The sequence below is a fragment of the Taudactylus pleione genome, unplaced genomic scaffold (assembly GCF_031769625.1).
Source record: "Taudactylus pleione unplaced genomic scaffold, aTauple2 ptg000015l, whole genome shotgun sequence".
Taxonomy (NCBI): Eukaryota; Metazoa; Chordata; class Amphibia; order Anura; family Myobatrachidae; genus Taudactylus; species Taudactylus pleione.
In genome coordinates, this window is record NW_028284417.1 from 3,601,774 (window position 1) to 3,616,972 (window position 15,199).

The 15,199-nt window shown below is 44.9% G+C and overlaps 1 protein-coding gene across 1 annotated transcript in view; it reads left to right on the plus strand.

Annotated features, from left to right (window-relative positions):
* The first annotated feature begins 9,514 nt into the window (after positions 1-9,514).
* RIMS1 (regulating synaptic membrane exocytosis 1) overlaps positions 9,515-15,199 on the plus strand; it is a 417,175-nt gene continuing 411,490 nt past the window's right edge. The window contains exon 1 of the mRNA XM_088471345.1: positions 9,515-9,943. Within this exon, the coding sequence (XP_088327471.1) occupies positions 9,780-9,943 (164 nt within the window). The 5' untranslated portion in view covers positions 9,515-9,779. The remainder of the gene's footprint in view (positions 9,944-15,199) is intronic.

Genomic DNA, 15,199 nt, shown 5'->3' on the forward strand with positions numbered 1-15,199 from the left:
TGAGATTATGCAAACAGGTAAATTTTTTTATTCCAGGCTTGAAAAGGCAGAGCCAGTGTATTAACTTCTTACATAAGGCAAACACAGTTCAGGAACAGTAATACAGCTTACACGAGACAGCAGTTCAAACAAACAGAGTATTCCCAGCACAGTCATGGTTCAGATTGTCCAGCATAGAGAGAACTACTAAAGGTGCAATCTCTCCCTCACATTTCTACTGACTAACTAAACTTACCATCTTTTTATACCTTAGATGGTCTTAATTGAGGTAATGGTGTGGTTCCTTCCTGGCTACCGGGAGGTTAACGCTTTCCTCAGAATGTGGGAGAGACCCACTCTGTCACATCCATACATTGCAGAGTTGTATTACACAATCAGCTGCAAAATGCAGAATTGCCCCATTCGATTGTTGACATTTATCGGAATACTGGTGCTGGAATCCCGACTGCCGGGATCCCGAAGGTAAGTACTAGGGTTAGGGGGAGGTTTAGGGTTAGGAGTTAAGTTTGGGGTTAGGCACTAAGGGGGAGGTTAGATTTAGACACCAGGGAGCGAGGGTTAGGGGTTAGGTTAGTATACTTACTCACAGCCATTGGGATGGTAACCTGGTAGGGATCCCGGCATCCCTCAAATAGTCCAGACATTATATTATTCATGGGGGGAGGTTGGGGGGAGCAGATGGCTGTGTGTTGTGGTGGATGTGCTGTGGTAGAACAGAAATACTGAAGGCTGGATGGATGGTGGAAGAAACAAATATGTTTATTTGTATCTGTGTGTGCATATAGAGGGTGGTAGTTGTTCAGTAGGAGGCACAGTACTCCTGGAAGATAAATGTCTCTTAGATGGTTCGTGGCAGCACACACTGCCCAGTTGTTGGTGATTTGGGGTGACAGGGCGTATCCACAGTGTGGGGAGTAGGGTCAACTCGGGGGCTCCTTGACATGCGGTCCTGACTACTGCATGCTTCCTTGCTGGACCTATGGTCGACAGACTTATGAACTGTGATGCCCTGTTTGAGGTGATAGGGTTGCTCCCACTTTGCAGCATCCTGCACTGGTGAGAAGAATGGGTGCTGACCTACTGGTAGGTGCCCAGGTCCGTTGGTGTGGGATCAGTTCTTCTCAAAGTCCAGTATGATGCCGCGGTGGGGGACGTGCACTGTTTCAGTGGCTCACATCCGTGGATGCAGTGCAGGTGAAACCTGTGCTGCGTGCGGTGGTGTGATGAGCGCGTGCAGCACTGTCATTTGGCAGAGGCTGGTGTGAGTGGGGACCAGCATCTGGTTAAGCACTGCTGCTGCCGTTCAGATGCCTGGATTGGGGCGGATGTAGATGCAGGTGGGTTCAAGATGTGTAGGTGTCTGGGGGGTCTCCATCGTGTTTTGGCACAGGTGCCTTCTTCAAGGAGATGTGAGATGATCAATGCTTCTAAGGTTCTTATGTAGTGCACTTCCGGGGGTGGGGGTGTGGTCAGGTGACTCAAGAGAAACAAAAATTTGGTGGGACACACACATCCTACAATGGTACCTTGATCATAACATAATTCCCAAAGGACTCATCATACACAAATCACCCTCCCACAGCAACGACAACATATACTTCATGCAACAATGGAACTCCATCCTGCATGAGTGCTCAAAAAAAATTATCCAACTTATTATCATTACACATAAAACAGAACTACAGCACCTCGACACAAACATTCACAAACTCGACCAAACCCTAGAACCATACAAAGAGGAAATAGAATTCAGGCAGCTCGTTTCCATCACTAGAGACAAACCACAAAACAGAGGCAAACATCATAGAACGGAAGAAATCCAAAATACTACGCGACAAAAGTATAAACACCAACACAGACTCAGCACCCAAGACACACAGAGAATACACAGAGACAACCCGAACCAAGAAACCAACACACAAACCCAGGATAAACAATGCTAACAAGACACAGACATACCCACTTCCACAGAATATAGAATCCAGCACATCTCCCAATGACACACCGATATACAAAAAACTAAAACTCACATAGCAACAGTATATGTTTAAAATCCACAAAGTTCACAAAACCCCGGAACACTCTACAAAGACACAGACCCCCTACCAGCATCCGACACAAATTCAGTAACCGACACCTCATTCAGCATATACGAGATTGAAGATAACGACCAAGACTCACAATATGAAAACCTAGCGAGACTCTCACTGGAACAAGGGTGGATCACCACCATCAGGGGTGACCACACAATCCCCAACCCATCAGACCAAGAGGGCCACCAACCACAACAAACACAGACAATAGACAACATAACCAAAGAAAAACACCCAAACCAAGAACCATGGTCACTCAATTTTTTAGACCTGGAGGCAGGAAGTCGTACCTGCCCACCAACAACTCAACACCCGACACAAACACCAATGAGCCAAAAAAGAAAACTAAACCAATTAGACGAGGATGTAGAGGAGGACAAAGAGGAAAACCACACCACATGCCCCAAACACCCACAATGACACCCACTACAGGGATTTTCAACCTCAGCGAACATCAACTTTCCAAAGAGGACACATCACTACTCAACAAATGACTGAAATTTGCCCCACACAAGGCACTCAACAAATTCGAAATTTACCTAGATGTTCACAGATTCGTACGACGCCTAACACTGAAAAAATACTTCATGACACACCCCGCCACCAAACCACCACCCAAACCGGACAACTACAAACACACCACATTAAAGCCACCATCCAAGTTCTACCCCAGCCACTTAAAAGGACATCTTATACACATATTCGAAAAACTAGTCATGGACGATATCAATAAAATACCAACACCAAAGAAAAAACACATCAAAAACCTAACCATAAACGAACAGAAAGCCCTCAAAAGACTACAACAGAACCACAACCTTATAATCAAGCCAGCAGACAAGGGCGGAGGCATAGTGCTACCCAACAAAACAGACTACATCAGGGAATCACAGATACTTCTACAAGATAAACATACATATGAGACATTAAACAAAGATCCAACACGGGCATTCCACAACGAACTAAACAGCATACTCAGAACAGGACTCAGACGGCATCCTCACAAAACATGAACACTATTTCATACACAACCCACACCCCGTCATCCCCGTCTTCTACTCCCTCCCCAAAATACATAAAGACATCACAAACCCCCCAGGCAGACCCATCATATCCGGAATCAATTCCATGACTGCAAACCTGCCACAATACATAGACCATCTATTGCAACCGTACATCAACCAACAACAACCATCCTACATACAGGACACGACACACATACCCCAAATACTGGAAGGAGTCACTTGGGGTGATGACCACTGGCTTGTAACAAGCGACGTCACATCACTATACACCATCATCGACCACACACAAGGATTAAACAGTATACACCATTTCCTAGACAAAGACCCAACACTAGACCCCGACAGATACAGTTCATCTTGGATAGCGTCAACTACATACTAACACACAACTATTTCTGGTTTGATGGCGACTATCACAGACAGAAGACATGGACCACCATGGGGACTCAATTTGCGCCCAGTTATGCCAACCTTTTTATGAGCAGTTGGGAGGAATCCAACATCTGGTCAGGGCATAACTGGGGAGCAAATCTAGTCCTCTGGACAAGGTACATAGACGACGTATTCTGCATTTGGAAAGGACCCCTAGACACCCTCAAAGATTTTCTTACACACATCAACAACAATGACAGGAATCTCCACTTCACATCCCAATACAGCCAATCCGACGTCAATTTCCTCGACTTACACATCTTCATCAAAGAACACAAGATCCACACCAAAACCTATTACAAACAAGTTGACATTAACAGCTACATTCTGTCGGACAGTGGTCACCACCCCAATTGGCTCCAGAACATCCCAGTGGGCCAATTTAAACGCATAAGACGGTACAAATATCATCGATTACTATGAACAAGAAGAAAAACTCAAACAACAATTCACAGAGAAAAAAATACAACACCAACTCACTAGAACATACATTACAGAAGATAGGGAATGAAGAAAGAGGACCACTACTCACTTACAACAAGTACAAAGAGAAACACATGCAAGACACCATCCTATTCATCACACAATACAACAAAAGTGCAGGACTGATTAAACACATAATTCAGAAACACTGGAATCTGCTCCTAAAAGACGAATCACTCACAGACACACTCCCACGATGCCCCATGATAATATACAGAAAAGCTCCAGACATCAAAAGCAAATTAGTCTCAAACCACATACCACCACCTACTCTCAAACAAATGACCTTTACCAAGCAGCCCGTCCACAATGGCTTCTATCATTGCGGCACATGCAGCAATTGCCGCACTCTAGATTACAGAAGCACAAAACCTACTACCACTTTCACCTCCGCCAAAACAGGTAATACATACAAGATACAGGAACACATTTCCTGCAACACCAGCCACGTAGTTTACCTATTAAAATGCACATGCAACCTACAGTACGTAGGCAGACCCGTGAGGCCACTTAAAACAAGATTAGTAGAGCACCTCAGAAGCATCAGAAACAAATCAGAAAACCACAACATTCCCCTACATTTCCTTGAGAAACACCAAAGTAACCCCAAGGACATTGAATTCCTAGGTATCAAAACCATCACTCACAACTGGAGAGGGGGTGACATAACCAAATAAAGAAGAATTAAAATGGATATTCACTCTGGACACTTTCACACCCCGCGGTTTCAACATAGACAATGAGATCCAGTCAATCATCTCCAAATAACGCACACCCAAACCAACCACCACCCCAACATAAGACTGAAGTTATTGCTCCACTACAACTCCATAGGATGACACCATACACCAAAACCATCATACTTCACAATACACAACTATAAACCACCCCAATCACATACACAAGACACACCCAACCCCAACCTGTACATTAGTAACCACCACGCAATCAGCCCCTGCCCACACCTGCACCTCATCACCATTCAGCAAGTCCCTGCCCACACCTGCACCGCATTATCATCCAAATACACCATTGGCCCAATCTGATTACACTCATCACTCCAGCCAGTCCCTGCACACACCTGCACCTCCTCACCATTCACCATTCAGCAAGTCCCTGCACACACCTGCACCGCATTACCATTCAAACACACCATTGGTTTAATCTGATTACACTCATTACTTCAACCAGCCCCTGCACACACCTGCACCTCATCACCATTCAAACACACCATTGGCCTAATCTGATTACACTTATCACTCCAGCTAGTCCGTGCACACACCTGCACCGCATCACCATTCAGCAAATCCCTGCACACACCTGCACTGCATTACCTCTCAAACACAACATTGGCCCCTTGAGTCACCTGACCACACCCCCACCCCCGGAAGTGCACTACATAAGAACCTCAGAAGCATTGATCATCTCACACCTCCTTGAAGAAGGCACCTGTGCCGAAATGCGTTGGAGACCCCCCAGACACCTACCCATCTTGTACCCACCTGCATCTACATCCGCCCCAATCCGGGCACCTGAATGGCAGCAGCGGCGCTTAACCGGACGCTGGTCCCCACTCACACCAGCCCCAGCCTCTGCCAAATTACAGCACTGCACGCGCTCATCACACCACCGCATGCAGCACAGGTTTCACCTGCACTGCATCCACGGATGTGAGCCACTGAAACAGTGCACGTCCCGCACCGCGGCATCATACTGGACTTTGAGAAGAACTGATCCCACACCAACGGACCTGGGCACCTACTAGTAGGTCAGCACCCATTATCCTCACCAGTGCAGGACGCCACAAAGTGGGAGCACCCCTGATCACCTCCAACAGGGCATCCCAGTTCATAAGTCTGTTGACCATAGGTCCAGCAGGGAAGCATGCAGTAGTCAGGACCGCATGTCAAGGAGCCCCCTGAAAGGGTTGACCCTACTCCCCACACGGTGGATACGCCCTGTCACCCCAAATCACCAACAACTGGGCAGTGTGTGCTGCCACGAACCATCTAAGAGACATTTATCTTCCAGGAGCACTGTGCCTCCTACTGAGCAACTACCACCCTCTATGTGCACACAGATACAAATAAATGTATTTGTTTCTTCTACCATCCATCCAGCCTCCAGTATATCTGTTCTACAACAACACATCCACCACACACAGCCATCTGCTCCCCCCAACCTCCCCCGTTTTTTTCCCTCCTCCCTCTCCCCACCAATACACACACATACAACCAAGGAGCGCACGTACCCTCCAATCTTACCATATATATCCAATAGTAGGATCAGGTACCCCTACTGTACGGTGCAGCACCATCCACACCTTGATCCCCCCTCTCTCTCTCTCTCTCTCTCCCCCCTCCCTCCTTTTTCTAGCCTCACACCTTCCCCCTCTCCATCATCCAACCCCCTATATCCCACAATACCACCACCACCCCGAAGCGCATCCCAAACCGACTATTACCGATTATATTGTTCACATTTAATATATAAACCTATTTCACCCACCAACCAACAGCCTGAAATTTATTACTACTCACATTTAATAAATAGTCCTCCTCCTAAAATTTTAAATGTAAAGTTAAAAGCACCCAACCTATCCACCAAAACTTAAAAGCACAGATGAGGTCCTGCAATTAATGTAAATAGTTGCCACATGAAATAAAAAGCTCCACAAAGAAATCAAAAACTACCTCCCATCCAAGGGCTGTAGGTAACTTGGGTGCAATAATCCATAAGATTTGGCCAGTGGGGACTCCCTAATGGGCCATTAATACTCTTTGCATTCCCCACTCTGGACAAAACATTGTAATTACATGAATTTGGGGCTGTCAGTGTAGTATAGGGACTGTCTGTGTAGTTAAGGTCAGATAGACTCAAGGAAGACCCATGTGTGGCTGTCTGAATAAGTCTACATACTTGGAGGGGGTGTATAAAGTGGCCTGGAGGTGATACATACTATGATATAGCTTAGTGTACCAGCCCCGCCCCTTTAACAAGTGACTAAATCACGCCTAGGGGACGGGGAACATAGCTCCACCACCGGCTTTGGTAAGTAGAGCATTGCCTATAGCGTCTTAAAGATGCTCTGGGTGGCTCCACAGGCTGCAGAGTGCCTGCCCAGAGCATCCCCTGGACGTTCCAGGTGGCTCAGCAGTAGCGCTAGTGGCTACAGGGTACCATTCCAGGCACTCTGCAAGCCACATGCAGGTGCTGTGGGGCAATAATGGTGCCACCCACATGATTCTGTGCAGTGGCACAGCTTGCCCATCCCTAGTTATGGCCCTGCACATACACAGGCCATGTTTTGAGGATTTCTATCTGTGGAAGCAGATCAGATAATTACTGAACCAGCAAAACAGATTAACTCACCTGTGCATGATTAAAGAATTCCATAAAACACCTACCTCAGCCCCATCACCTTCCTCAGCCCCATCACCTACCTCAGCCCACAGCCACATCACCTTCCTCAGCCAGCCCCCAGCACCTTCCTCAGCCCCATCACCTTCCTCAGCTCCCATGACCTAACTTAGCCCCATCACTTTCCTCAGCTCCCATCACCTTCCCCATCCCACATCACCTTCCTCAGCCCAAAGCCCCATCACCTTTCTCATCAGCCCCAGCCCCATCACCTTCCTCTACCCACATTACCTTTTTCAGCCCCATCACCTACCTCAGCCCCATCACTTTCCTCAGCCCCATCACCTACCTCAGCCCACAGCCACATCACCTTCCTCAGCCAGCCCCCAGCAACTTCCTCAGCCCCCTCACTGTCCTCAGCCCCCCTCACCTTCCTCAGCCCTCATCACCTATCTCAGCCCACAGCCCCATCACCTTCCTCACCGCCCATCACCTTCCTCAGCCCCCCTCACCTTCCTCAGCCCAATCACCTCCTTCAGCCACTCATCACCCCATCAGCATCATTACATTCCTCAGCCCACATCACCATCCTCAGCCCCATCACCGTCGTCTACCCCATCACCTTCCTCAGCTCCCATCACCTTCCTCAACCCCATCACCTACCTCATCCCACATCGCCTACCTTAGCCCACAGCCACATCACCTTCCTCAGCCAGCACCTTCCTCAGCCCCCATCACCTTCCTCAGCTCCCATCACCTACCTTAGCCCCATCACTTTCCTCAGCTCCCATCACCTTCCCCAACCCACATCACCTTCCTTAGCCTACATAACCTACCTCAGCACCATCACTTACCACAGTGACAGCCCAATCACCTTAGCCCATATCACCTTCCTCAGCACCCATCATTTTCCTCAGCCCACATCACCTTCCTCAGCCCACATCACCTTCTTCAGCCCACATCACCTTCCTCAGCCCACATCATCTACCTCAGCCCACAGCCACATCACCTTCCTCAGCCCACATCACCTACCTCAGCCCACGGCCATATCACCTTCCTCAGCCCACTTCACCTTCCTTAGCCCACTTCACCTTCCTCAGCCAACCCCATCATCTTCCTCAGCTCTCAAGCCCCATCAGTATCCAGCCCCCATCACAGACAGATCCTAACTTTCCTTATGCTGCTGTACACTCCTGCTGCAGCATGTGCCCTGACCACTCCCTGACCCCTGCTGTGAAGGGCATCTAGATGCTGCCATTAGGTGTGTGTCCTCTCTATCAAAGCATGCACGGTGCGTGACGTCACACGGCCGCCTGTGACAAACCCCTGATGAAGTCTTTGTGATGAAATGCATTGGATGGCCTCCCACATTGGTACGTTGCCTGTGACTGTGTTCCTAGGGCATTATTGGATGAATGCCTTGGAGATGTCTACTTTTGATGTTCAGATAAGATTTTGGATTTTAACCTTTTGTAAGTGGCCATTTTAAATTATTTGTGGTCGAGTTTAATAAACAACACCTTTACACTGTTAGCCTGCTTTGGCAAGTCTTATTTTTAGGGAGATTGGTGTGGGATTGTTCCAGTTCTGGTTTGCTGTTTGTACGTGCAATCCTTGTGAAAGGGAGTTGAATGAAGTGACATCATTACATGATGAGATTGTTTGGCTGTTCTCTGTTATTGTACAGTGCTGTAAAACCTGTTGTTATTTTCTGAGTCCCAAATATAAAAACAGACACACGTACACACTACACAGCCGATCTATATGTAATTATCTTTATATAATAATCTGCCACCAGTGAAATGTAGGAAGGATGGAGCTGTGAATGATAATGCAGATAATATTTAATAATTAACCTGAAAGCTGTGGCCACCTTTGATTTAAAGTCTGCAGTAACGTCACTATCACACCACGGTAGACATCTACAGTATATATATATTGAGGACACAGTCATACAATGTATGATGCCAGGAAGGGTGGAAGATAAGGGATGCTGCTGCTGCTGGCTCTGTAGGGAGGAGGGATGCAGTCATCTGCCCCTCCCCCACAGCACAGCGCTAACAGCTTCTGCTCATCATTTCCCCACACCCCCCTCCTCCACTCCCTCATCAGCAGCAGCAACAGCACCGGGACAGCCTCTAGCTGCTGCTGGGTACAGCACAGAGCGCAGACAGGCTGCTGTAAACGGGGCCGCTGCAGCCGGGGATGGGGAGGGGAGCTGGAGCTGTGTGAGACCTGGGGGGACCCGTCCCCCTACTCAGACCCCTGCACTGACCGCCGGATATCTCTACACTGACCAGGCAGCGGGGTGGGGGAGACGAACGGTCCTTTCCTCCGTTCGCTAAGGCTGAAGGTGGGCGCTCCCCCCGCCCTGCACCCTCATACAATGTCTTCTTCCTTGGGAGCCAGAGGTCCCCGGCCGCCCATAGTGCCTCCCCCCATGCAGGATCTCCCCGACCTGAGCCATCTGACAGAGGATGAGAGGAACACGATCATGGCTGTGATGAGCCGTCAGAAGGAGGAAGAGGAGAAGGAAGAGGCCATGCTAAAGTAAGATGTCATTCATTCATTCATTGTAGTAACTGGTAGCCCATGCTCAGGTGACAGGACGGTGCCTCCCTGCACTAGGTGTAGTCATCCCAGCCCCTGTCCTCCTGTGTGTGATTAACCTCTTAGGTGCCAGTTCCACTCCAGGTGCACTGTATTTGTTGGATGGGAGTGATGCCAGCTGTGGGCATTCACTGTACAATATCCACCTTCATTCTGTCTCTTCCAGCTGTCATGTTTGTGAGCTGTCATTTACATCAATGGACAGGTGCCATGTTTGTCACTCACTGCACTGCCCAATAAAGAAGGAAATGTGTGTGTCCCCCCCCAACACACCGTAAGACACAGTCCCTACTGATATGTTTAAGATCAAAAGTATAAATACATAGAGTGACTGCCTGTAGTATATAAAAGGTATGGCCTGCAGAAGCATGTCCTGTTCTCTAAGCAGAATGGAGAGACCTTCAGGCCTATTCATCTTGGCATCATTATTGCAAAATAGTGCCCCTGACCTACTCCTTGTTACTGCATACAGCACTGGCATTCATGCCTAAATTGGTGACTACTAAGGCAATGCATAGAAGGTCTGTGACAAATTAAATGATGGCTTACTGCCCAAATCCCGGAATGGGTGGGAAGACCGATACATTCCCCCCACACACACCATAGCCAGGGTTTATGTGTCCTCTCCATCCATATGGTAATGATGTACCTGTAATTGGCTTTGATTTAAGGAAAGTGGAAAGCTGACTTCTTCCTGGGAGCACTTGGCTTGCTGGTCCATAGAGCATGGGGTGTGGTTGCATTTTCTGATGGTGTAAAATGTCGAAGTGTTTTCTTCATTCTGACAGGGAGAGTACTAGACAGCTGGAGCCATTTTATTCTGCTATTTAGGAGTTTCAGCCTTTATCTGATATATGTTGAAATCTCTGGAATGTGTCAGATGATATGAAGCAATGTTCTTATTGCTTCTAAAAATTGTTAAGTGATATATATTTGCTTCATACCTCAAAAGAGTTGTGATAAAATGTGGTATACGTGAAATCATTGTGCGATGCGTAAATGTTGGTATGGCATAGATACTGTACAACTCTCTGCTTAGTTATAACCTACAGTATGGGCCTCCAGCCAGTGAACATGGTCAGCAATGTCCCAAAAGTAAGCATTTTTCATATGATATATGAATTTCTTTGGTTTGTTTTATGGTAAAGTCGCATCAATAGAACGCAAGATAATCCCATATTTTTTACTTAAAATGATGCAGATATATATATATATATATATATATATATACACACCTTCCACCATCACAACCAAACTATACAGGGTGGCCACAGAGGCCTATGGAAGGTTTGGTTGAGGCAGCACACTACATTCACTTTTGTGAGGTAACGTGGGTAGTTTTAAAATGATGGTAATAGAGTCAGTTCTTACAAGTCCATTGTGTTCGCCGCATATATTGGCCAAGAAACATTAACCCTAATATCTTATTCTCATATTTGTATATTTATTTGCAAAATAATATTCTGCTTAGTCTGTCTAGATCTAGCATTATACATCAGAACTGCAAGTGCTTTCCTGGGCATGGTAGAAATGCTGTGGGAGACATAACGGAGATTAGGAGTAAGATGGCCTGTCATTGAGGAAATGAGTACATGTTAAATGCAGCATGGATGTTCATGTGCTCAGGAGTGGGTGTGGCACAGTTCAACAGCACGGAATGTACAGTATAATGATCAGTGGTCCATCGCTGCTTCTTATACATACATACATACATACATACATACATACATACACACATACATAAAACAATCAACCATAAGCAAATTACAGAATAATTATAAGTATTTACCATTGTCATTGACTTGATTTTATCCTTTAAATGTTTTGATGAAACAATAAAAATAGCATTGTGATAAACACAGAGGCGGCATTGTGTTCGGAAAGACTAGTGATCAATGTATGTTTGTTGGTAAAGAATACAGAAGGGAAGTATAAAACTAAGGGCTGGAAGGAGTGCATCCTATCAACTCAGACCAGAAAAATAAAGGGGGGGGGATAACGATGAAAAAGTATTCTCCGAAAGCAGGAAGCCTTTATTCTTTATATCTTTATATATGGGCTGTGCCCATTGTGTCAGGTCTCTTAAACACTTAAATGGTTATGGTGGTAAAGTACTATTCACATACAGTACACGCAAGTTACACAAGCACCTGTCTTTTTAAAAAAAATTGTGTGATAAATTTCATATTAAATGGCTACCATATAAAATGTGGCAGAAACATTAAGTTAATTTAAAATATGGCAAAAACATTATGTTAATGACGTTAAGTTTTCGCATGTGTACCATATAAAATGTGGCAGAAACATTAAGTTAATTTAAAATGTGGCAGAAACATTAAGTTAAGAATGTTAAGTTTTCGCATGTGTATCATATAAAATGTCCAAGGGGTTCTGAAACAAGTCCCAACATTTTTAGCCAAAAATAGGGATTTTGCACAACTTTTCACCTGCTCTGAGATGGTGTAAACTTCTTGCGGCTTTTGCATATGGACAATTCACACTGTCGAAAAGATGCAGCTAATAGGATTGCACGATATGCATTTTTTTGGCAAAAAGTTTGCACAAGTGAAAACTTTTTGCACGGCTTTTCACATCTATTTGGATACAGCACTATGAGTGATTATACTGAAACATTACTTAAAGCAAATGTCCACCTTAAATAATTATCTTTATCCTTTTTTAATTAAGTTATTTCTCTCCTTGTTCAAGGACTCTTGGTGAGTACAATTTCATCAAAGAGCAGAAATTATTATTATTTTTATTATTTATTTGATTTTTTTTACTCCTGATCTTGGAACTTTCCCTTACCCATATGATAATCCATGCCTTTTAATACATTTTATTTATACTTGACCTACAGTATATAATATATAATTTCAAAGCCATATTGCTGGTGTTTCACTCTTCTGTAGCCTCAATACATTCTACCTCTCTAAGAAGACTTCTTCAGGGCCGTCCCGATTCTACTAATTTTGGTAATGGAGTATAGATTTTGTCACCCATTGGTGGAATAAAGTACTCCTGAGTTGGTATGTAGCGCTAGCACTGCCCTCATTGTCTTTGAGGCCTAGCACAATGTACACACGCCAGAACTGTCTGTTGACCTCATGGACTAGCTCTTCATGTATTGCCAAGATGGCCCCCTTCAGCTAATTGGTTGACCCCTCCCACTGTGCATGTGCCTACTGGGCATACTTACCCACTTTCCACTCTACACTCACCCTCAAATATGCACCCTCATAACCACTGCCATTGTAAGAGATATATACACAAGTTTAAGCACAAAGAAAATTGCAAGCTTGCATCGCTAAGTATAATTATATCATACGCCGGTGGTGACTGATGTATGCATATTGGGGTTTTCATAAATCACTCGTAGTATTTGTTTGGTCATTCTATAAACTTCTGTATCAAAAACAGAATATGTTACATGATTATTTAGTTAGTAGTTATTTACAGTATTTATAGCATTTTAATCTATGTGATGCATTTATAAATCAGACAGGTCACTATTTGGTAGCTACCGGAATAACACTTGCCCAACCAAGCTTAGATATTTTTTTTTAAATCAAATCTCTTTGTTTTACACATCACCCTTTTCAGTCAGAGGCTACACAGAAAAACTTTGTATGCCTTTATTTACTGTACATATGAGAATCCGATACTTCACAGATAATAGTACCTGAACTGCCATAATAAAATTCAGAGCAACGGAGCCTCCTCACAGTGCACAGAAGCAGCAGGGCAGCCATCAGATAACCTGTTGTACACAGCTAAATAGCCAGAGTTTGTCGGCCCAGCCCTGGCCTACTTGTATAGACCCTCCCTGCATGATGTCTATTCCATATCACTGCTTTTCAAAATGACCGTGTATCGTATGGGCATGTAGCTCATACGGTACATACCCTTTTCCTTTATTTGATACCCCTAAATGCAAACGCCCGCTTTGAGCTTAGCAGTCTTTATCTGCATAAAAAATAGTTACATGAAAAACTAGTGAACAATGATCTCAGTTAATGTTTTTCATCTATTGATCAGAACCTTTTAAAATATTACTGTATTTTTATGTGACCAGTTAATTTGCTAGTTTCTATAAGAATCCCCGAATACTTGTACCTGTTATACAGAAGGGAAAGGGGTAGCATGCAGTTGTCCATTGGGAAAAAAAATAAAATAAGAAAATATACTTAGTTTATATGCAACATAAAGAATGTTATTATGTCCATCACATAGGAAGCAGAAAGAAAATGATGTATATATCTGTTTTTCTGAATCCGGTTTAAAGACCAGTTTCAACCATAAAGCGCGTACGATGTCAGACAATGAACTGCAAGTTTTTGAATAAGTTCAGTTAATGAAATTGCAATTGTTTTATGTGCCAAAGGACACAGACAAGGTCTGGCTGCAAACAGCATACATTAGCTAAATTGAAACTATCAACAAAATTATATTTCTGTTCATAAGTGAGTAAAACTTAAACTGTAAAAACTTTACTTTGAAAATAATTTCTAAAAAATGGATACTTGTATATTGTAATTTTGCAGTGAAAGTATCTAATGTTTCTTGCCACAATAATTGAAAAACAACTGTTTTGCTCTCACTATACTAATCTACCAATATAAATGTTCCAGGGCTGCAAGCTAAACATGCTGTAGACAGAAAGACCCTAGGTTTAAATAAAAAGTCACCCATTGATGGTGCAGTAGGGTGAATAAATCACATTCACTATAGTTCAGCTAAATTCAGTGGGATTTGGGATATCAGAAGCTACTACATTATCATTCATTTTCTATACCTACCTCAATGTGCATATGACGAGGTATTACACAAAGTATCAGAAAGTCCTTAATGCGGATTAGGTACAGGATGCCCGGTGCTCAGAGTCCCAGCGGTCAGAATCTCGACGCCGGCATCCCGACAGTTTAGGATACCGACACCCATAGGCGTCTTTATGATGGGTGCCAGGTTTTTGCGCATGCGCAAAAAAAGATGTCCCTGGGAAAGTAGGCGCGGGCCAAAAACTACAGCGCTCAGTGCCGCTGAGCCGCCGACAGAGAGGAGGGGGCCTAAATGGAGGCAGCATACGGGCCCCCACTTCTCTTAAAACGCCCCTGCCGACACCTGCAGGTAAGTAACCTACCCCTAACCCTCCCTCTCTGCTGCCTAAATCTAACCCTCCCCTCTGCAGCCTAAACC